Source organism: Bubalus kerabau, chromosome 4 (assembly GCF_029407905.1).
Source record: "Bubalus kerabau isolate K-KA32 ecotype Philippines breed swamp buffalo chromosome 4, PCC_UOA_SB_1v2, whole genome shotgun sequence".
In the NCBI taxonomy this organism is placed as follows: Eukaryota; Metazoa; Chordata; class Mammalia; order Artiodactyla; family Bovidae; genus Bubalus; species Bubalus kerabau.
This window is the reverse complement of record NC_073627.1, coordinates 54967623-54990602: the sequence shown is the minus strand read 5'-3', so window position 1 is coordinate 54990602 and position 22980 is coordinate 54967623. Positions and strand designations below refer to the sequence as shown.

Genomic DNA, 22980 nt, shown 5'->3' with positions numbered 1-22980 from the left:
AAGGAGCCTCCTATTAAATATTCTGGCATACAGACACAGTTATTCAGACTCTCAAGCAGTAATGGCAACTGTGGATTGTCTTTCGTGTTGATACCACCAAAGCTTTGACCAAGTTCTTAGCAAATCCAGGATTTCCTGGTGTAGAAGGAAGGCTCTAGATCCTCCCTTACTCTCCCCAGGTTCTAAGAACTCTCAGAGACTCATCCAGAGAGAAGGAACCAGTTTGAATATCCTACGAAGGCAGGGCTCCTCAAATCAATCCCACTGTGTTAGCTCCAATCTTAATAAGATGTAAGATGCAAAACTGTCCCAATTTGGTTTGGAGCTGCACTGAATGTAAGTCACAAAATAGAATCCCAGCTTTCTACAGGTTTTGGGGGTGGTTTGGTTGGCTGTGGGGTGAAAATCCAAGTTGCTCAAATCATAAATTCTCACACATTCTTGGCCCAGGAGTGCACATAGGCTTGTAGGAGTCAGTCATTGGTTTCAATCACAAATGGCTATTTGTGTACCTTGGACAAGTTACTTGACTCGCCTGAGACTTGGCTTCTTCATCCGGAAACCACTGCCTGGTAGATGCATGTCACACAATAAATGGTACTCCTTTCTCACCAGCCCCTCCTCTCAGCTATCCTGATCAGCTAGACTCCAGTCCTTTCTTCATTTTAGGAAAGACTTTCCACCGGATGACCATTTATTTATTCATATTTATTTCTGGTGGCCCTGGGTCTTCGCTGCTACCTGTGGGCTTTCTCTAGTTGCAGCGAGCTGTAGCTACGCTCTCCTTGCAGTGCGTGGGCTTCTCACTGTGGTGGCTTCTCTTGTTGGGGAGCGTAGTCTTCAATAGTTGTGGTGCCTGGGCTCAGCTGCTCCATAGCATGTGGGACCTTCCTGAAGCAGGGCTCAAACTCATGTCCCCTCCACTGGCAGATGGATTCTTAATCACCAGGGAAGTCCTTGGATGATCATTTTGGATAAGAGAAAAACACCGTCATCTTTCTCTCCCTTTCGCATGCTGGTTCTCTCTGTCCCTCTCTGAGACAGAGCCCACGGTATCCAGCATTCCACTGTTGACTCTGAAGGGTCATGACAGTTACTGGATGTTTAGGATCACAGTTTCTGGATCTTTATATTCAGAATTGATTAGAGACATAAAGTCAAAATTAAAAATTTTTTTTTTTGCCATGCTGTGGGTCTTGCAGGATCTCAGTTCCCTGACCAGGGATTGAACCCAGGCAGTGGCACTGAAAGCACCAAATCCTAATCACTGGACCACCAGGGAATTCCCCGAACAAAAAAAAAACCATTTTTACGTATCAGGTATCTCAATAGATTGAGAAACTTTGAGCTAGTCACACAGGTCTCAAGAATATAAAATTCTGGTCCTCAAACTTGCCAGGCCCCTGGTGCTGGGGGCCCAAGGGACTGCTTGGCCCTTTCTCACTCCTGAGTCCCGGGTCCTTCTCTCACTTCTGGTCCCTGCTGTCTGCCTGTGCCCCAGACTCGGGGAGGAGCTGCACCAGAGTGAGACACCACGCTCTGCCCTGGTGCCTGCTTCCGTGGTTGAAGTGATGCCACCAAGAAGAAATGGGAGATACAAACGCCTGTTCCACTTCCAAAAGGCAAGGTTCTGTATGACACAGAATGAAAACAATGGGTACTGAGCAAGATGACTGGCTCTGGAGCATTTGGTTTGCTATATTTCACTTTCCCCACAAAGAAATTGGGCTTCCCAGGTGGCTCAGTGTGTAAAGAATCCACTTGCAATGCAGGAGACACAGGAGACATCAGTTTGATCCCTGGGTTGGGAAAAGCCCCTGGAGGAGGGCATGGCAACCCACTCCAGTATTCTTGGCTGGAGAATCCCATGGACAGAGGAGCCTGGCAGGCTATGGTCCATAGGGTCTCAAAGAGTCAGACACAATTGAAGCGACTGAGTGTGTATGCACAAGTAAACCAGATGGAGACAGGATAACCATAATAAAAGCAGAATATCAAGAAAATGGCTATTATCAGAATTTAAATTTTTTCAAGAGCTCCCTCCAGAATACTATCAAAAGGTGGATAGAACCCAAACTACATCCTTATTTAGGAATTCCTCTTTTTACAGATCTGGTATTACGGAATTCAAGGGAAGAAGTTACAGATTTATGGTAATGGAAAGACTGTGCTCTGTGCTTAGTGTCTGACTCCTTACAACCCTATGGACTGTAGCCCCCCAGGCTCCTCTGTCCATGGGATTCTCCAGGCAAGAATACTGGAGTGGGTAGCCATGCCCTCCTCCAGAGGAAGTGGACTCATAGAAGATCTCAGACTAAAATGGTACTTTAAAAAAGGCAACTGTCTTGCAGCTAGGTATCCAAATGTTGGATATACTGGAACATATACATGAAAATGAATACGCTCACAGTGATACAAAAGCACTGAATCTACTTCCGGGTTACAGAAATCCAGATAGGGTTATCTTACAGATTATGGCTTTTCCTACAGGTATTGTCCCACTGAGAACCACAAACAGTATCTGGAGAATCCTAATAAAGGCCATAATGGGACTTAAGAGTATCAACTTGGATGCTCACAAAGGAACAGGTGAAATAGCCTAGTACTTGGCGTATACTCGTAACTCACCATATGATGAATATGAGGAAAAGACAAACTATCAGTGCTCAAGACAGTTCTGAACCCAAGTGGAATGAATACCTTTAAGGTCACTGGAATTTTCCACCAGAGGAGAGGGTGTAACTGCATACTCCAAACAGTCAAAAAATTGACTCATGAAAGGCTGCCCAAAGCAAGTTAATCAAATGCAAAATAGGTTAATGGAAAAAAGTCCACAGTGAGAGAAGTGCTGAGTCCTGTGAAACATGGAGAAAAGAGCAAAAGAGAAGCTGATTGGACTGCTTAATAATGGAACAGCTCAGGAAAGACAATATGGTGAGTCTCAAGAACTGTTGAAGTAAAAAGTTCTCCAAAAAATCCAGCTATATACAATTCCCAAACTCATTTCAAAGAACTCTATCAAGAGCTTACCAGTCCAGATGTATTCAATTGGTCAAGTTCTCCATTTTGATACACATACACTTTTTTTAAACTTTTTATTTTGTGTGGGGGTATAGCTGATGAACAATGTGATAGTTTCAGGTGGACAGCAAAGGGATTTAGCCACACATGTGCGTGTATCCATTCTCCCCCAAACTTCCCTCCCTTCCAGGCTGCCACATAACATTGAACAGAGTTCCGTGGGTACACATACACTTCCTCAACTGGCGTGGAAGTAAGCTCAACATTCAGAAAACGAAGATCATAGCATCCGGTCCCATCACTTCATGGGAAATAGATGGGGAAACAGTGGAAACAGTGTCAGACTTTATTTTTTTGGGCTCCAAAATCACTGCAGATGGTGACTGCAGCCATGAAATTAAAAGACACTTACTCCTTGGAAGGAGGGTTATGACCAACCTAGATAGCATATTCAAAAGCAGAGATATTACTTTGCCAACAAAGGTTCGTCTAGTCAAGGCTATGGTTTTTCCTGTGGTCATGTATGGATGTGAGAGTTGGACTGTGAAGAAGGCTGAGCCCTGAGGAATTGATGCTTTTGAACTGTGGTGTTGGAGAAGACTGTTGAGAGTCCCTTGGACTGCAAGGAGATCCAAACAGTCCATTCTGAAGGAGATCAGCCCTGGGATTTCTTTGGAAGGAATGATGCTAAAGCTGAAACTCCAATACTTTGGCCACCTCATGTGAAGAGTTGACTCATTGGAAAAGACCCTGATGCTGGGAGGGATTGGGGGCAGGAGAAGGGGACGACAGAGGATGAGATGGCTGGATGGCATCACTGACTCTATGGACGTGAGGCTGGGTGAACTCTGGGAGTTGGTGATGGACAGGGAGGCCTGGTGTGCTGTGATCCATGGAGTCGCAAAGAGTCAGACACGACTGAGCAACTGAACTGAACTGAACTGAACTGAAAGAATTTTGGCTTACAATTTCCCAGTTTACTCTTAATGAAGAGACAAAGGCAGATGTGAATTATTATGGCTTCTTAATTCTTTTTGATATTACTGTATTTCTTTGTATTTTCTCTGTAGATACCAAATAAAATACTTTTGAAGTGAAGTGAAAGTCAGTCGTGTCCGACCTCATGGACTATACAGTCCATGGAATTCTCCAGGCCAGAATACTGGAGTGGGTACCCTTTCCCTTCTCCAGGGGATCTTCCGAACTCAGGGATCAAACCCAAGTCTCCTGCATTGCATGCAGATTCTTTACCAGCTGAGCCACAAGGGAAGCCCAGAAAACTAGGGATAGGTAGCCTATCCCTCCTCCAGGGGATCTTCCCAATCCAGGAATTGAACCAGGGTCTCCTGCATTGCAGGCGGACTCCCTACCAACTGAGCTATCAGGGAAGCCCCAAAATACATTTTATATATATATATATATATATATATATATATATATATAATGCTTGGTTAGCCATTATATAGAATACACAGAACTGTACAAAAAAGATCTTCACTACCAAGATAATCATGATGGTGTGATCACTCACCTAGAGCCAGGCATCCTGGAATGTGAAGTCAAGTGGGCCTTAGAAAGCATCACTACGAACAAACCTAGTGGAGGTGATGGAATTCCAGTTGAGCTATTTCAAATCCTGAAAGATGATGCTGTGAAAGTGCTGCACTCAATATGCCAGCACATTTGGAAAACTCAGCAGTGGCCACAGGACTGGAAAAGGTCTGTTTTCATTCCAATCCCAAAGAAAGGCAATGCCAAAGAATGCTCAAACTACCACACAATTGCACTCATCTCACATGCTAGTAAAGTAATGCTCAAAATTCTCCAAGCCAGGCTTCAGCAATATGTGAACCGTGAACTTCCAGATGTTCAAGCTGGTTTTAGAAAAGGCAGAGAAACCAGAGATCAAATTGCCAACATCCGCTGGATCATCAAAAAAGAGAGGTCCAGAAAAACATCTATTTCTGGTTTATTAATTACGACAAAGCCTTTGACTGTGTGGATCACAATAAACTGTGGAAAATTCTAAAGAAATGGGAATACTAGACCACCTGACCTGCCTCTTGAGACACCTATATACAGGTCATGGAACAACAGAGTGGTTCCAAATAGGAAAAGGAGTATGTCAAGGCTGTATATTTTCACCCTGCTTATTTAACTTCTATGCAGAGTATATCATGAGAAATACTGGGCTGGAGGAAGCACAAGCTGGAATCAAGATTGCCGGGAGAAATACCAATAACCTCAGATATGCAGATGACACCATCCTTATGGCAGAAAGTGAAGAGGAACTAAAAAGCCTCTTGATAAGAGTGAAAGAGGAGAGTGAAAAAGTTGGCTTAAAGCTCAACATTCAGAAAACGAAGATCATGGCATCTGGTCCCATCACTTCATGGGAAACAGATGGGGAAACAGGGGAAACACTGTCAGACTTTATTTTTTGGGGCTCCAAAATCACTGCAGATGGTGATTGCAGCCATGAAATTAAAAGACGCTTCCTCCTTGGAAGGAGGGTTATGACCAACCTAGATAGCATATTAAAAAGCAGAGACATTACTTTGCCAACAAAGGTTCGTCTAGTCAAGGCTATAGTTTTTCCTGTAGTCATGTATGGATGTGAGAGTTGGACTGTGAAGAAAGCTGAGCACCGAAGAATTGATGCTTTTGAACTGTGGTGTTGGAGAAGACTCTTGAGAGTCCCTTGAACTGCAAGGAGATCCAACCAGTCCATTCTAAAGGAGATCAGTCCTGGGTGTTCTTTGGAAGGAATGATGCTAAAGCTGAAACTCCAGTACTTTGGCCATCTCATGTGAAGAGTTGACTCATTGGAAAAGACTCTGATGCTGGGAGGGATTGGGGGCAGGAGGAGAAGGGGACGACAGAGGATGAGATGGCTGGATGGCATCACCGACTCGATGGACGGGAGTTTGAGTGAATTCTGGGAGTTGGTGATGGACAGGGAGGCCTGGCGTGCTGCGATTCATGGGGTCGCAAAGAGTCAGACACGACTGAGCGACTGAACTGAACTGAACTGATCTTGTTTTATAGAAAAGAAGTGTAAGGGTATTTACAAGTCAGCCATCTTGAGGCCACTAAGGGTAAACCAGATTGAAGATAGCTATTGATTATGCTTATTTGATATCTTGTCATATCATAAAATTGAGACTGGTTGACTTGAATAAAGCTGTCTCATGAAATTTTACTTTAAATATGATGGTTACTTGTTCGTCTAGGGAGATTATACTTCTCTTTGCACGTTTGGAATTTGAATTTCCCTATCAACATGTAACATTGTGTGCTCTCACTTCTCTGATCTTACCAAAATCAGCTTGGTTGTTTGAACAATTTTTTTGCATTTTCTTAATGCTGAAACTCCAGTACTTTGGCCACCTCATGCGAAGAGTTGACTCATTGGAAAAGACTCTGATGCTGGGAGGGATTGGGGGCAGGAGGAGAAGGGGATGACAGAGGATGAGATGGCTGGATGGCATCACTGACTCGATGGACGTGAGTCTCAGTGAACTCCAGGAGATGGTGATGGACAGGGAGGCCTGGTGTGCTGTGATTCATGGGGTCGCAAAGAGTCGGACATGACTGAGCGACTGAACTGAACTGAACTGAACTGAATGTTGGAGAAATAAATATTTTCCTTTTGGTGTTCAATTTAGGTACAAGTGAAGCTAAAGGGTGATTTTAGCAAAAATGTTGCAAGATACAACACAGAATCTTGACACTTTCCTCATCACAAAATGTTTGCTTCTATTAGCCTGTGACACAGATGGGTTTTTTGAGGATGACCCCCACTTTTATTGCTCTCCCTACTGGCAGTATGAAGATAAGAGGCGAAGAGACAGGTGTAAACACTATAATATACTCTTATTTTGAATGAAGACATGTAGTGAGCTCAGGGATGGCCACTTGGTTAATTGGTTCTGGGACAGCCAGTCTCTGAGATGGTTCCAGGGATCCTCACCTCCCAGCACTCATGCTTTTTTACAGCAGCCCGTCCCCATTCTGAATCAGGGCTTTCCCTGTGTGACTGGTAGAATATAATAAAAATGATGATAAGTGGTTACTGAGACTAGATCATAATGATATTGTAACTTTTGCATTGGTATCTTGGATTTTCCCCATTCTATGGGTTGCCCCTTTACTCTGTGGATAGTAAAATTTTACATTTTCATTAAGTCCAACATGGCTATTTTTCCTTTTGTTGCCAGTGCCTTTGGTGTCATTACCAAAAAATCATCTCCAAATCCAATGTCATAAAGCTTTTACCCTGTATTTTTATCTAAGAGTTTTTTTTTGGTTTTACATTTAGGCCCTTGATCAATTTTATGTTGATTTTTGTACATGGTGGGACTTCCTTGGTGGTCCAGTGGCTAAGCATCCACCTGCCAATGTAGGGAACACAGGTTCTATCCCTGGTCTAGGAAGATCACACACACCATGAGGAAACTAAACCCGTGCACCACAGCTACTAAAGCCTGCACACCTGGAGCCCGTGTTCCACAACGAGAAACCCCACTCGCCGCAACCAGAGGAAGCCTGCACCCAGCAATGAAGAGCCAGCACAACCAAAAACAAAAATAAATAAATAAAACTATAGAACCTTTTTGTATATGGTGTTAGATAAGGGTCCAATTTCACTCTTTTCTAGTTTTCTCAGCATCATTTGTTGAAAAGATTATCCTTCCCCCATGGTCCTGGCCCCCTTTGTCAACAATTATTTGACCATATATCAGATCAGATCAGATCAGATCAGTCGTTCAGTCATGTCTGACTCTTTGCGACCCCATGAACCGCAGCACACCAGGCCTCCCTGTCCATCACCAACTCCCAGAGTTCACTCAGACTCACGTCCATCGAGTCAGCGATGCCATCCAGCCATCTCATCCTCTGTCGTCCCCTTCTCCTCCTGCCCCCAATCCCTCCCAGCATCAGAGTCTTTTCCAATGAGTCAACTCTTCGCATGAGGTGGCCAAAGTACTGGAGTTTCAGCTTTAGCATCATTCCTTCCAAAGAAATCCCAGGGCTCATCTCCTTCAGAATGGCCTGGTTGGATCTCCTTGCAGTCCAAGGGACTCTCAACAGTCTTCTCCAACACCACAGTTCAAAAGCATCAATTCCTCAGGGCTCAGCCTTCTTCACAGTCCAACTCTCACATCCATACATGACCACAGGAAAAACCATAGCCTTGACTAGACGAACCTTTGTTGGCAAAGTAATGTCTCTGCTTTTGAACATGCTATCTAGGTTGGTCATAACTTTCCTTCCAAGGAGTAAGCGTCTTTTAATTTCATGGCTGCAGTCACCATCTGCAGTGATGTTGGAGCCCAGAAAAATAAAGTCTGACACTGTTTCCCCATCTATTTCCCATGAAGTGATGGGACCAGATGCCATGATCTTCGTTTTCTGAATGTTGAGCTTTAAGCCAACCTTTTCACTCTCCACTTTCACTTTCTGCCATAAGAGGGTTAATTTATGGGCTCTCTAGTCTCTCCCATTGATCTGTATGTCCTGATTACTGTAACTTTGTAAGTTTTGAAATCAGGAAGTATGAGTATTCTAGTTTTATTTTCTCGCAAGATTGTTTGGACTACTCAGGGTCCACTAGGATTTCATATGAATTATAGGACTGAGATTTTGACAGGGGTTGCATTTAATCTGTAGATCCTTTGGATAGTATTATTTTAACAATATTATTCTTCCCTTACATGAACATGGTATGTGTTTCAATTTATTTGTCTTCTTTAATTTCTTTCAGCAATTTTTTGTAGTACATAGGTTTCACAGTACAAGTGTTTTACCTTCTAGGTCAAGCTAATTCCCAAGTATTTTATTCTTTTTGATGCTGTTATAAATGGAATTGTTTTTATAATTCCCCTTTTAGATGGTTCATCGTTCATGTATGGAAATACAATTTATTTTTTTATGTTGCCTTTTCATCCTGCTACTTAGCTGAATTCATTGATTAGTTCTAACAGATTTTGTGGACTCTTTAGGGTTTTCCACATACAAGCCCATGTCATCTTCAAAGATAATTTTAATCTTTCCTTTTCAGTTTGGATGCACTTTATTTTTCTTGCCCAATTACTCTGGCTAGAACTCCCAAAATTATGAGCAGAAGTGGTAAAAGCAAGAATCCTTCTCTTGTTACTGATCTTTGAGGAAAAGCTTTCAGTCTTTCCATACTATTGAGGATGATGCTAGTCATGGGATTTTCATATATGGTTTTTACTATATTGAGGTAATTTCCTTCTATTCTTAGTTTATTGACTGTTGAATTTTGTCAAATGTTTTTTCTGTATTAGTTGAGATAGTCATGTGGCCTTTTCCTTCATCATCTTGATATGGGATATTACATTTCTATTTTTGGCTGTGCTGGGTCTTCACTGCTGCCTGCGGGCTTTCTCTAGTTGTGGTGAGCTGGAGCTACTCTCCAGGTGCAGTGCAAGGGCTTCTCTTTGCGGTGGCTTCTCTCGTGGAGAATGTGCTCTAGGGTATGTGGGCTTCAGTAGTTGTGGTGCTTGAGATCAGAAGTTGCAGCTCGAGGGCTCCAGAGCACAGGCTCAGTTGCCCCGTGGCATGCAGGAGCTTCCCAGACCAGGGATCAAACCGCTGTGCCTTTCGTTGCAAGCCACATTCTTAACTACTAAACCACCAGGGAAGCTCTACATTGATTTTTATATATTGAAACATCCTTACATTCTAGGAATAAATCCTAGTTGGTAATGGTGTATAATATTTTCAATATGCTAAATTCTATCTGCTAGTATTTTGTTGAGGATTTTTCCACCGATGTTCATATAGGATATTGGTTTCTATTTTCCTGTAGTGTCTTTGTCTGGCTCTGGTGTCAGGGTAAAGCTGGCCTCAGAATGAGTTAGGAAGTGCCTCCTACTCTTCAGTTTTTTGGAAAAGTTTGGGAAGGATTGATATTAGTTCTTCTTTAAATTTTTAGTAGAGGACTTTCTTGGTAGTTCAGTGGTTAAAACTCTGCACTCCCAATGCAGGGGGCATGGCTTCAATCCCTGGTCAAGGAACTAAGGATCCCACATGCCACATGGTGTGGCCCAAAAAAAAAAAATTTGGTAGAGTTCACCAGTGAAGCCATTAGGTCCAGGACTTTTCTTTGTTGGGAAATTTTTGAATATTGACTCAATCTCCATAAATTTTAAGTCTATTCAGACTTTCTATTTCTTTGTGATTTAATCTTGCTAGGTTTTATGTTACAAGGAACATGTCCATTCATCTAGGTTATCCAATTTGTTGGATATAATTGCTCATAGTATTCTCTTATAATCCTTTTCCTTTCTGTACAATCAGTAGCAATTAAGACTTTCAGCAATTTGAGGCTTCTTTTTTTCCTTAGTCCACCTAAGGAAATTTTGTTTTGTCAATTTTATTGACAAATTGACAATTTTATTGCTCTTTTTGAAGAACCAACTTTTTGTTTCAATGGTTTTCTCTGTTGTTTTTCTATTCTCTATATCATGTATCTCTGCTCTAATTTTTATTGTTTCCTTTCTTCTGCTAGTTTTGGGTTTAGTTTGTTCTTCTTTTTCTTGCTCCTCAAGTTATAAAGTTACATATTTAACTTGAGATTGTTCTTATTTTTTAATGTAAACATTTATAGCTATAATTTTCCCACTGTTCACAGTTTTTTTTCTGTGTCTCATAAGTTTTGGTGTGTTATGTTTTAATTCATCTTATAGTATTTTCTAATTTCTTGTGATTTCTTCTTTGATCCATTGGTTGTTTAAATGTATTATTTAATTCTACAAGTTTGTGAGTTTTCCAGTTTCCCTTTAGTCCCAATGCAGTCAAAGAAGATACTTCATATATCCATCTTTTAAAATCTATTTTAAAGGGAGTTCCCTGGTGTTCCAGCTGTTAAGAATCTGCCCTACAATGCAGGGGATGTGGGTTCAATCCCTGGTCAGAGAACTAAGATCCCATATACCACAGGACAACTAAGCCTGCACACCACAACTAGAAAGCCTGCCTGCTCCAGTTTCCTATCTCCTTACTGATATTTCCTTTTGTTCACACATCATTTTCATGACTTTCTCTACACTTTAGTTCTTTGAGCTTCTTCAAAAGTCATTTTATTTATTTTTCAAAAGTCATTTTAAAGTCTCTGTCTAGTATATCTGCCATCAGGTACTTTTCAGGCACAGTTTCTGTTAATGTCTTTCTTTCCTTTGAATAGGTCATACTTTCTTTTTTCTTTTTTTGGCATGCTTTGGGATTTGTCTTTTTTTTTTTTACCAGAGATTTGAACCTAATAATGTTACAACACTGGAAATCACTTTTAACCAGGGTCTATAATCCCCCTAATCAATCTCCAGCCTTCTATCACTCTCCCCACAACTTACTTTGCTCAACCACACTGACCTTTTGCTGCTCCACCATAATGCTTCCTGTAGGGGAGCATTTGCTTTTCTTTGCAGTTGCTTTTCTCTTTGCTGGAATGCTCATCTCTCTGTCACAAAAACAGGCTCCTTCTCTTCGTTCCAGTTGAAGTTCAAAGGTCACTTCTTCAGAGCAGCCTTCCCTTGAATATCCCTTCTAATGTTGTGTCCCCCGCGCCATCATTATCACTTTACTTATTTTCTTCCTAGCACTTATCACTATTAAAAGTATCTATTTATTCATTTAATGACTGTAGGCTCAAAGAGAGCGGGATGTCTGCTTTGTTCACTATTTCTCCAGCACCTAGAATGGTGCCTGGCACAGAGGAGTCATTCAAAAATTACTTGTTGAATGTGGGACTGGATGCAGTAGGCCAATCAAGGAGGTTGCTGCAGTGGCGCAAGTGAGAGCTAAAGCGGTCCGATGAGGGTGGCAACAGCAGACACAAAGAAGTGGGCATAATGGACATGTGTTTTGGGGGTTGAAACAAAGAAACCTTTTTTTTTTCTTCCGTTTGTAAAATTATAATGTTGTGCCAATCTCTGCAGTACAGCAAAATGATTCAGTTTTATATATATATACACACACACACTCTTTTAGTATTCTCTCCCATTATGGTTTATCACAGGATATTGAATATAGTTCCCTGTGCTGACCCTGTTGTTCATCTATTTTTATACATAGCAGTTTGTATCCGCTAATCCCAAACTCCTAATTTTTCTCTCCCCCACCCGCTTACCCCTTGGCAACCACAGGTCTGTTCTCTATGAGTCTTTTTCTCTTTTGTAGATAGGTTCATTTGTGCATATTTTATATTCTGCATATAAGTAATATCAGATAGTATTTGTCTTTCTCTTTGTGACTTACTTCACTTAGTATGATAATCCCTAGTTGCAGCCATGTTGCTGCAAATGACATTCTTTCTTTCTTTTTTATGATGAGTATTATTCCACCATATATATGTACCATATCTTAACCATTCATCTGTTGATGGATATTTAGGTTATTTCCATGTTTTGGCTATTGTGAATAGTGCTGCTATGAACAAGGGGTGCATATATCTTTTTGAATTATAGTTTTGTCCAGGTATTATTCCCAGGAATGAGACTTATGGATCATATGGTAATTCAATTTTTCGTTTTCTAAGGAACCTACATACTGTTTTCCATAGTGGCAGTATCAACTTACCTTCCCACCGACAGTGTAAGAGGACTCTCTTTTCTCCACATCCTCTCCTGCACTGAGACAAATAAGTCTTAATGATTGATATTTCAATGTAAGGAGTAAAGGAATGGGAGGAGTCAAGAATGACGCCTGGCTTTCTGGTTTGAGTGCCTGAATGAGCAGAAATACCATTAGCTGGAAGGGAAATTCTGGAGATGAAGGAGGTTTGTGATTCAGACTATGGGTTTGGTTTTGCGTATTATCAGCAAGACACCTGAAAGAAACCCAAGTGGAGACACTGAATACTTGAGTAGATATATGAGCTGAGAGGAGAGGTCTGGTCACAGACTTCCAATACATATCTGGGAGTTGTCAGCATACAGAAGCTAAGTCAATGGATGTGAGCAAAATCTCTTAGGAAGAAAGCTTGAAGTAAGAAAAGGAAGAAGTAAAAGGGAAGGTAAAAAAAACAATTCCTTTTAAAATCATATGAAAAAAAAAAACACAACTTAATGATAACCCTGACCAAAGAGACGAAAGACCTATATGCTGAGAACTAGAAAACATTAATTAAGGAAACTAAAGATGATTCAGAGAAATGGAAAGATAACCCATGATCCTGAACTGAAAGAATTAATTGTTAAAATGGCCATACCATCCAAAGCAATCTACAGATTTAATGTGATTCCTATCAAATTACCCATGACATATTTCATAGAATTAGAGCAAATAATCCTAAAATTTACACGGTACCATAAAGACCCAGAATTGCCAAAACAATCCTGAGGAAAAAGAACAAAGTAGGAAGCATAACCCTCCCAGACTTAAGATGATACTACAAAGCTACAGTAATCAGAACAGTGTGGTACTGACACAAGAACAGACATATGGATCAATGGAACAGAATACAGCACCCAGAAACAAGCCCACACACCCATGGTCAGTCTTCAACAAAGGCGGGAAGAAGAAACAAAGGAAAACAAGTGGTATCTTCAGCAAGCGGTGTTGGGAAAACTGGACAGCCTCATGTAAATCAGTGAAGTTAGAACACACCCTCACACCACACACAAAAATAAACTCAAAATAACTTAAAGACTTAAATACAAGACAAGACACCATAAAACTCCTTGACAAGAACATAGGCAAAACATGCTCTGACATAAACTGTTCCAATACTTCCTTAGGTCAGTCTCCCAAGGCAATAGAAATAAAAGCAAAAATAAACAAATGGTACCCAATCAAACTTAATGGCTTTTGTACAGCAAAGGAAAACATAAAACAATGAAAAGCCAACCTACAGATCAGAAAAAAATATTTGCAAATGATGTGACTGACAAGGGCTTAATTTCCTTAATCTCCAAAATATACAGCTCATACAACTCAATAACAAAAACAAACAACCTAATTGGAAAATGGGCAGAAGAACTAAATAGACATTTCTTCAGAGAAGACATAGAGAGGGCCAAAAGGCACATGAAAAGATGCTCAACATTGCTAATTATTAGAGAAATGCAAATCAAAAGTACAATGAGGTACCATCTCACGTTGATCAGAATGACCATCATTAAAAAGTTGACAAATAACAAATGCTGGAGACATTTGCTGGTGTGGAGAAAAGGGGACCCTCCTTCACTGTTGGAGAGGATGTAAATTGGTAAAGCCACTATGAAGAACAGTAATGGAGGATCCTTAAAATACTGAGAAGAGAGTAGTCGTATGATCCAGCATTCTCACCTGGGTATACATGTGGGCAAAACTATGATTCAAAAGACACATGCACCCCTACATTCACAGCAGCACTATTCAGGATAGCCAAGACATGGAAACAATTTTATCTATCAACAGATGAATGGATAAAGAAGATGTGGTACATGGGTATACAATGGATTACTACTCAGCTGTTAAAAAAAAAAAAAGAATGCCATTTGCAGCAACATGGATGGACCTAGAAATGATCATACTAGGTAAAGTAAGCCAGACAGAGAACTTATATGTGGGATATAAAATATGGCACAGGGCTTCCCTGGTGGTTTGGTGGTGAAGAATCCACCTGTCAATGCAGGAGACAAGGGTTGGATCCCTGATCCCAGGAAGATCCCACAGGCTGAGTAGCAACTAAGCCTGTGCACCACAACTATTAAGCCTGTGCTCTAGAGCCCGCAAGCTGCAGCTACTGAAGCCCACGTGCCTAGAGCCTGCCCTCTGCAACAGGAGAAGGCACCACAATGAGAGGTCCGTGTACCACAACTAGAGAGTAGCCCCCACCCACCGCAACCAGGGAAAAGCCTGAGCACAGCAACAAAGAGCCAGTGCAGCCTAAATAAATAAAAAATGAGAATGCTAACTGCTGTGGGAGGAAAAAGACGGAACAGTGACTGGAAAGGGATGTGGGATCCAGGGAATACTGGGTTTCCTTTTTTTTGGCCACGCCACGCAGCATGAGGGATCTTAGTTCCCCACTGAGGGGTCGAACCAGCACCACCTGCAGTGGAAGCACGGCGTTCTAACCACTGGACCCCCAAGGAAGCCCAGGGAATACTTTTTAAGGATGGGAAAAATCCAAGGGTGTCAAGTGATGAAAAGAAGCTAATAAAGAAGGCATTGAAGCTATTAAGAAGGGAGATGATAACCTGAGAAGGATAACTCTGAGCAGATGAAAGATGAGACTGGCCTTGGGTAAGAAGAGAGATGCCTCCTTCAGGGTAGCATGGAGGGAAGTAGAAAGCATACGTGTAGAACAGGTCCACCTCGAGTTTAGGGCAGACTGCTTCACAACTCTCCTAGTCACAGAAACAGATGTGATCTTGTTAGTGCTTTTGGTGGTGTGAAGCTGAGTTTGTTCCCATCTGATGGCTTCTAATTTCTCTGTAAAGTTGGGGTTAAGTCATCTGTTAACTGGTGACAGGAAGTGAAGAATCAGTTTGCAATAATAGCTGGTGAGAGTAGGAAAAGCAGTGTACTAAAGAAATACAGTGTGAGTGCCATGTGTAGGAAAAGTATCAAGTATATAAAGTACCTGGCATATAATAGGTGCTTCGTAACTAATAACATTTACCAACATTATTACTGTTAATGGCCGGTATTATGCAGTCACTGGCCAGACAGAAAGTCTACTCTGTAGACAAGAAGATTACAAACCACATCAGGGTAAGTTTGTGTAGGACTTGTAGCCTTTATGAACACTAATAGATAATGCTCATCCTTTAAAAGTCATGATATGTCTGCTATTCTCACATTTTTATATATGTTGGTTTTGTCTCAATATATAAAATTTTATGAGAGGAAGTACTGCATATGACCAAATCTCTATATTCCTCAAAGTTTCTTATACCTAGTATTATTTGTAATTTGTCTTGGTGTTCCTCTGATTACAATGGCATGCGACTGTTTCCTTGCTTTTAAATGGTCATATTAACTTGTACCTTCCTGTTTTATTTGTACAGGGTAAAATTTGAGGGAGCTAAGAACTGTATTGAATATGACCATCCACAACAGGAACTATCCAGTTTTCACAAACAAAAGATCTACTACTTACAAATAAAATGTTAGCTGGCTAGCACTGTACAAGAAGCTAAATTAGAGAAAATATTGTGATCTTTCTTACCATAGTTTCATTCTTCTGAGACACTAAGGATGTGAGGTATACAAACTGAAATATAGAGATGATGTTTGTTCACTTAAAGAGTTCAAAATGTCTTGGGCTTTTATTCCTACCTATACTTTTATCATGTAAGTCAATTATAGCTGGAATGGGAATATGGCAATCCTGGCAAAGAGGAGGGCCACATTTTTATAATAAAACAGATGGGGTCCCTGATGGTCCAATGGTTAAGAATCCACCTTGCAATGCAGGGGACGCAGGTTTGATCCCTGGTCAAGGAACTAGGACCCCACATGCTGAGGCGCTACTAAGCCTGTGCCCACAGCTGCTGAGCCCTCACGTTCTGGAGCCCATGCTCTGCAACAAGAGAGCCCGTGTCCACAACAAAAGATGCCACATGACGAAACAAAGATCCCATGGGACGCAACTAAGACCTGACGCAAATAAATAAAACTTAAAAAAAAAAAAAAAAAAGCATGGATGACTGGTGCCCATTTGTATGATGGTTTGTGGTTGCTGTTTAGCTGCCAAGTTGTATCCAACTCTTTTGTGACCCCATGGACTGTAGCCTGCCAGGCTCTTCTGTCCATGGGATTTTCCAGACAAGAATACTGGAGTGGGTTGCCATTTCCTCCTTCAGGGGATATTCTCAACTCAGGGATTGAACCTGAATCTCGTGCAGTGGCAGGCAGATTCTTTACCACTGAGCCACCTGGGAAGCCCATGATGGGTGGTAGCAATAGTTAATTATTTGTCAAATTTTATAACAGAAATTAAAACTTCTTTGGGTGGCAGTTCCTTTCTCAATAACTAAAATATAGAAATAAATCTTACAGGGCTTCCCTGGTGGCTCAGTGGTAAAGAACCTGTCTGCCAGTGCAGGAGGCATAGGTTTGATCCCCGGTCCGAGAAGATCCCACGTGCTGCAGAGCAGCTAAGCCTGTGTGCCACGACTACTGAGCCCATGTGACTGGAGGCCGCGCTCTACAAGAGAAGCCACCACAGTATGAAATCTGCGCACTGCAACTGGAGAGTAGTCCCCGCTCACCACAGCTAGGGGAAGCCTGCAGCAACGAAGACCTAGCAGAGCCAAAAATAAACAAACACGCAGAATTTTTAAAGAAGAAATATATCTTACAAGTCAAAACTGGTATTAAAAGGCAATGTTTTATTAGATAATATGAATTTGAAGTTTTTGAAAATCTGTATCAAAAAAACCAAATGCCATTCAGGGCACAATTAGAAAGTTTTACAATCAAAACACCTTTTACTTTTCAGAAATCTGACTAAAAACAAATGGTTAAATGTGCTGCAAACAAACAAGCCATTCTGTCTATAGTGGAAGCCGAACAAAGTGTGAGTTACAGACCCACTGCCCTAATGGTGACCGCAGCAGACGAGGGAAGAAGGGAACTCACGAGCAGGGCACTCAGACTCAAGCCAGGAGTCCACCTAGAGTCCACTTCCGGTCAGTCTGACAAGTCACTCTGATCCAACACGATTATCCTGAACAAAAAATGGGAGTTTCGAGTTGGTGTGTATGCTTTTTAAAGACACAAACAACAGTCTCTTTCTATTCAATTGAATTCGAGGGAAAGAAACTTTGATCTTTATCATCAAAAGAGCTTATGATAAACTAGTGTATCATGGAAATGCAAAATGACTGCAAAGCAAGTGACAGCAGCATCTTCTGTCCTCCCTCCACTCAAAACCTTCTTGTGCTGACTGCCAATTACGTAATTGAAGTTGGCATTTGTTTCCTCTTCTGTTTTAATTAATTATAAACATTAGCATTTCAAAACTGAGCAACTCTGAATTCAAGTCTTTGTCATTAATGTTGATTTAGATACTGGTAAATGTTTAAAGTCTATTCAAGTTGTCTATAAACAGTGGGCTCTGACTTACAAACATCTGGTATCTCATTACCTGGATGGTTCAGACCAACCCAGTCGCTTCCAAAAACAGGGTTTTAGTTCCTCTTGATGAAATATAGGAGGAAGAAAAAACAACTTGATTATTCTCTGGATCAAAGGATGCCACCACTCAGAAGTCCCACTAGTACTCTCTCCAGTTTAGGGTGGACTATTTTACCTCCAACAATTGTTTGCTTCTACAGAGATGAAATATGTCTAAAAACAATTACTGGGCTTCCACTCCTAATATCCTACAGCTCCCTGTCATATCAACAGACACCAATAATGCTAATTTCACAGGGTCCCTGCATCATGTTCTCAGTGAATTCAGTACTAGCTAAATGCTCACACAGTCAGGGCCCTGGAGGAAACAGAATGTACCCCCAGGCCCTTTCATGAACTACCTGCTTACAGAGGTGTTAGAGTTAAGGGTGCAAACAAGGGATGGCAAAGCATCCAGTGACCAGCAGCAGTGGGAAGCCTTGTCACCCCTAAGTCTGAAGGGGCTGGGGAGAGCAGGGGTAGGGCAGGACAGTTACTGGGACCCAGTGCAAGCCAGAAGTGGGAGGACGGGACAGAAGCTGTGGAGGGACACCATTTCCACATGGACACGAGGCACAGAGGCGGCAGGCAGGCAGGCAAGTAACATCCAGCTACTCGTCAGCCCTCTGATCTGCGAGGGCCTCTCACTGGCTAACAGGGAGCCGGCTGACCAGCAAGCCCGGCAGATTCAGTTCACACAGGCCAGGAGGAGAATGAGAATGGACTGGGGAAGGGATACAAGAGGTACCGGATGATCTGAAAGAATTAATGACTATAACTTCCTAAGTAGGAGGATCTTAAATGTAGGAAGGCACCGTTTGCAGATGGTCCCTTAAAGCTCTATCAAAAGTTTTGAAATTAAGGTTAATTTATACTTCTCACATTACTTGTAGGCACCACTTAAATTCCACAATTTATGATTTCTTATTGGATTCTTATTTAGCCTCTCTGTGAGATAAATCTAGAACTCTTTTGAAGATACATTAGGAGCAAAACATCTTTCCAGACAGTATATGTGGATGATGAGAATAGCTGAAGACTTGATTTAGAAATAAAATTGGATGTCACTACTGTTTTGTGATGAAGACATAATTGGCAATTAATAGAAAACCTGGGCTGAACTATAAGGGGAATGTGTAGGAGGACTGTATACAGCATCTGGGAAATATTTCTAAATAACTCTGATGCTCACTGAAGCCCAAGGACTCCGGGTTACATTATAATGACCTTCATACCTTCTTCAGAAGTCCCTAAAAAGCTCTCCGATTTCCTTCTCTCTGGCTTCGTGCTTTCTTCCCCGTTACGCTTCTTTTCACCAACTTCTTGATCTTTGCTGCTTGCCTCCCTTCAATGACAATGATTTTGGTCATTAAATCATGTGCACAATGGCCAGAGGGAGAAGACTGTGCTCCCAAGGAAATACAGCAATAGCTAGCACTAATTGTGTGGGTTCCCTCTGTGTCCAAGTGCTGTAATGTATATTAACTCATTTAATTCTCATCACAACTGTGTAAAGTAGTACAGCGGTGAGAAAACTGAGGTACAAAGAGGTTGAATTACATGCCCAGTACGTCCTAGAGCTGAGGTCAACCCAGAAAATCTGACTCAGGACTCTGCTCTCAACCACTAGGCTATATTGTCTCGAAGGAAACACACATTTCACTTATGTTGTAACTGATGTCCTTTTTACAACCACATATATTTTATTACTTTATCTTCATTTCCTGAAACTCTCAAGTGAAATATCTAATTGCAGTATCTAACAATTGAAGACCACATCTGTCAGACCAGTAAGCAGAAACCATCTCCCCAACTCAGCTCTAAGTTCCCTAAGGGCAGAGGTCTCCTATGGCTCTGCACCTCAAGTGCTCAAAACAGATGATGGCAGAATCAAACTGATATAGTATAGGGACTTTTCTTGCTTTCACTTGGTGGATGTTCAAAACAAAATATGCAAAGTGAGAGACAAAGTAAAGCCAGCTAGGATGAAAAGGATTTTTTTCTTCCTAACCTCTCATCACTAATAGAATCACAGGCTCTAAAGTTGGAGGAGGTTATCTCTTACCTCCGTCCAGATGCCCTGGTCCATGGGCATGCCTGGGTGGGAGGAGCTGCTATTAAAGTAAAGGCAGCTGTTTTCTCTTTCTGATTGCTGTGGCTACTAGAAAACTTGTACTTTATTGAATAAAAGTCTTTTGCTCTGCAGTTTCTAGTCAGTAGCTCTGTCCTTCGGGGCAGAGGAGAGTGAGCTGACTCTGTTCACTTTACAGTATTTCGGGTATTCAGGAACAGCTATCTAATTCTCTATCCCATATGCTTTTCTCAGACTGAGCCTCCCCAGCAACTTTAGCTGTTCTCATATGACAAGGTTTCCAGACATCTAGCTGTTCTGTGGCCACCATCTTCTGTTTGTGACTGTCCCTTTTAAAATATGACACCCCACCAGGAGCCCCACAGTGAACCAGAGCTCCAGGAGCTCTAGGAGTCCTCTGGCCAGTCTGAGACGTCACCTTGGCCTGGACAGTGCATTTTCTGCCTGCTCGGTGTTAGTGCAGCACAGACCTTTTTAGCAGCCATATCAAACTGAGGTCTCAGGGGGTCCCTGTCCATGTCTTCTTCAAGGAGAATGTCTTGAATTCTTACCATGTCTCAAAATGCATGTTAAATGCTTGGCATATAAAAATAAGACGTATTTCCCATTTTCAATGAAATTACAGTTGAGTACGAGCTTCTGGTCAAAAAATTCTCTATTAGGTCAGCCCTCTCACATTCAATACTTTTGGATCCAAACGCTCACCTTCATCTCGCAGAGAAATTTAACATTTCCACCTGTCAAGATCATTTTGAATACACAGTCTATCACCCATCACATTACCATTCATTCTTAGACTGTGTTATCTAAAAATTTGATAAGCACGCATTTTCTGATTTAATTCAAATGACCGATGAAAATGTTGAAGGTGACAGGGCCAAGATACAGCAATTTTAGAGGTCTCTCTCTGTTCTGATATCAATCTGCTAGTCAGCATTGGGAGCACGGTAGGTGGCTGGAGGGAGAGGGGCAGACAGGAGGTGGGGCCGGCTTTCTACAGTGACATAATACCCTGGCCAAACATTCATTCTCCAAGAAGTCGCTGTACTTTCTAAAGAAATAATAAAATCTATTAAATAAAAAAAGCAAAACTAAAATCTCATCCCCCTTCCTGAGAAAGAAGGAAAGGATGCCCTGGTGGAGAACAAGAACCTTGCCGGGCCCTTGGGCAGATCCGGTAGCTGCGTGCTGTCCTCGGGGGGCTGCAGCCATCTCTCCAGGTCCTCGTCGAGTGTAGAGTGAGCTCTGTCCAAGGCAAAGGAAGAGAATGAGACAGCGACCACTCCCCCTCTCCCCTGACAAGGAGACATGCCCTCTAGAGCAGGAAAGGACCTTCACACTGCACACATGAGAAAATGAGAGCTTGGTGAGACCGCACCTGAGCTGTGGAGGTCATTGAGAGCCCATGTAAATGCACACCAGGACCCTCCTTCAGCCTCTTGACAAAAAGCCTCAGCCCCGGGACTTCCCTGTTACCGGTACAGTGGTTGTGCCACCTACCTGCCTCAAACCTGATCTTAGACCTCCAGCTTCCAGAACAGTGAGAAATAAATTTCTGTTGTTCATAAGCACACACAGGCTTCCCAGATGGAACTAGTGGTAAAGAACCTGTCTGCCAATGCCAGAGACGTAAGAGACACGTGTTTGATCCCTGGGTCGGGAGGATCTCATGGAGGAAGGCATGGCAGCCCAGTCCAGTATTCTTGCCTGGAAAATCCCAAGGACAGAGGAGCCTGGGGGGCTAATAGGGTCGCAGAGTTGGACACGACTGAAGCAACTCAGCATGCACTCACACGCATAAGTACATACACAGAAAAGAATCCACCTGCCAATGCAGGGGACACAGGTTCGATCCCTGGTCCGAGAAGATCCCATATGCCACAGAGCAACTAAACCCACACACCTCAACTACTGAAGCCCACACACCTGAACCTGCACTCCACAACAAGAGAAGCCACGGCAATGAGAAGCCTGAGCACCACAAAGAAGAGTAGCCCCTGCTCCCGCAACTAGAGAGAGCCGTGCACACAGCAACGAACATCCAGTGCAGCCAAAAATAAATTAATTAAAAAAAAAAATCCTCAGCACCCACAATATCACTGCCTCCCAAAGTGCAATACTAGACTCTGTCTCAATTCTAGGTCATTACGTCAACTTCCACCTGGGGCTAGAACTGCACACTCATTCCTGCAAGTTTTCCAGATTAAGAACTGCCTCTGAGGCTACAGGATGAGGATAATGTGTTTTCAGAGGCCTGAAAAGTCCCAACTGTCTGAAAAAAATATCTTCCACTCTGGCTTGGTGCAGGACTGAGATAACTGAGCAGCTGTGGCCATCTACCTGCGGCCAGCATAGCCAGCCCTTCGGGAAAAGGAGTAGGCAGTGATAACAGTAGCTAACTTTTGATCATGTGCAAAGCAGTTTGTGTTTGTATAACTGAATGTAACTCAGCCTTCTTGGGATACTCTCCTTTTGCCTTAAATAAAGGCATAGATTTTTACTGAGGATGCACTGGGGAGTAGGAATGAATGGAGTTACAGCAGACATCACAGACAAAAGCTTGCCTCCTCCTTTGCCTCTTTGTCTTCTCTGTCTCCCCACTCAAAAAAACCCTCTCCCTCCTTCCTCTCAGGTCCCAGGGCTCTAGTCTCCTCATAAGACCTTCCCACCCAGGTCTCTCTCTTTTCCTTCTTTGTAAAGAATAGATTAGCCCTTGAAGAGTGTGACAG

At 42.1% G+C, this 22980-nt stretch overlaps 1 protein-coding gene and 1 pseudogene across 2 annotated transcripts in view; one reads left to right on the top strand and one right to left on the bottom strand.

The window, feature by feature from the left end:
• Window positions 1-1571: 1571 nt before the first annotated feature.
• LOC129650874 (serine/threonine-protein kinase VRK2-like) lies at window positions 1572-2603 on the top strand (annotated as a pseudogene).
• Window positions 2604-17352: 14749 nt separating this feature from the next.
• The window catches only part of TEX14 (testis expressed 14, intercellular bridge forming factor), a 61902-nt gene continuing 56274 nt past the window's right edge, over window positions 17353-22980 (bottom strand). For both annotated transcript variants that reach the window (XM_055577491.1, XM_055577492.1), the window contains 4 exons: window positions 21404-21496; window positions 19395-19504; window positions 18131-18182; window positions 17353-17710 (listed from right to left, as the gene is read on the bottom strand). In XM_055577491.1, the coding sequence (XP_055433466.1) occupies window positions 17674-17710; window positions 18131-18182; window positions 19395-19504; window positions 21404-21496 (292 nt within the window). In that variant the 3' untranslated portion in view covers window positions 17353-17673. The remainder of the gene's footprint in view (window positions 17711-18130; window positions 18183-19394; window positions 19505-21403; window positions 21497-22980) is intronic.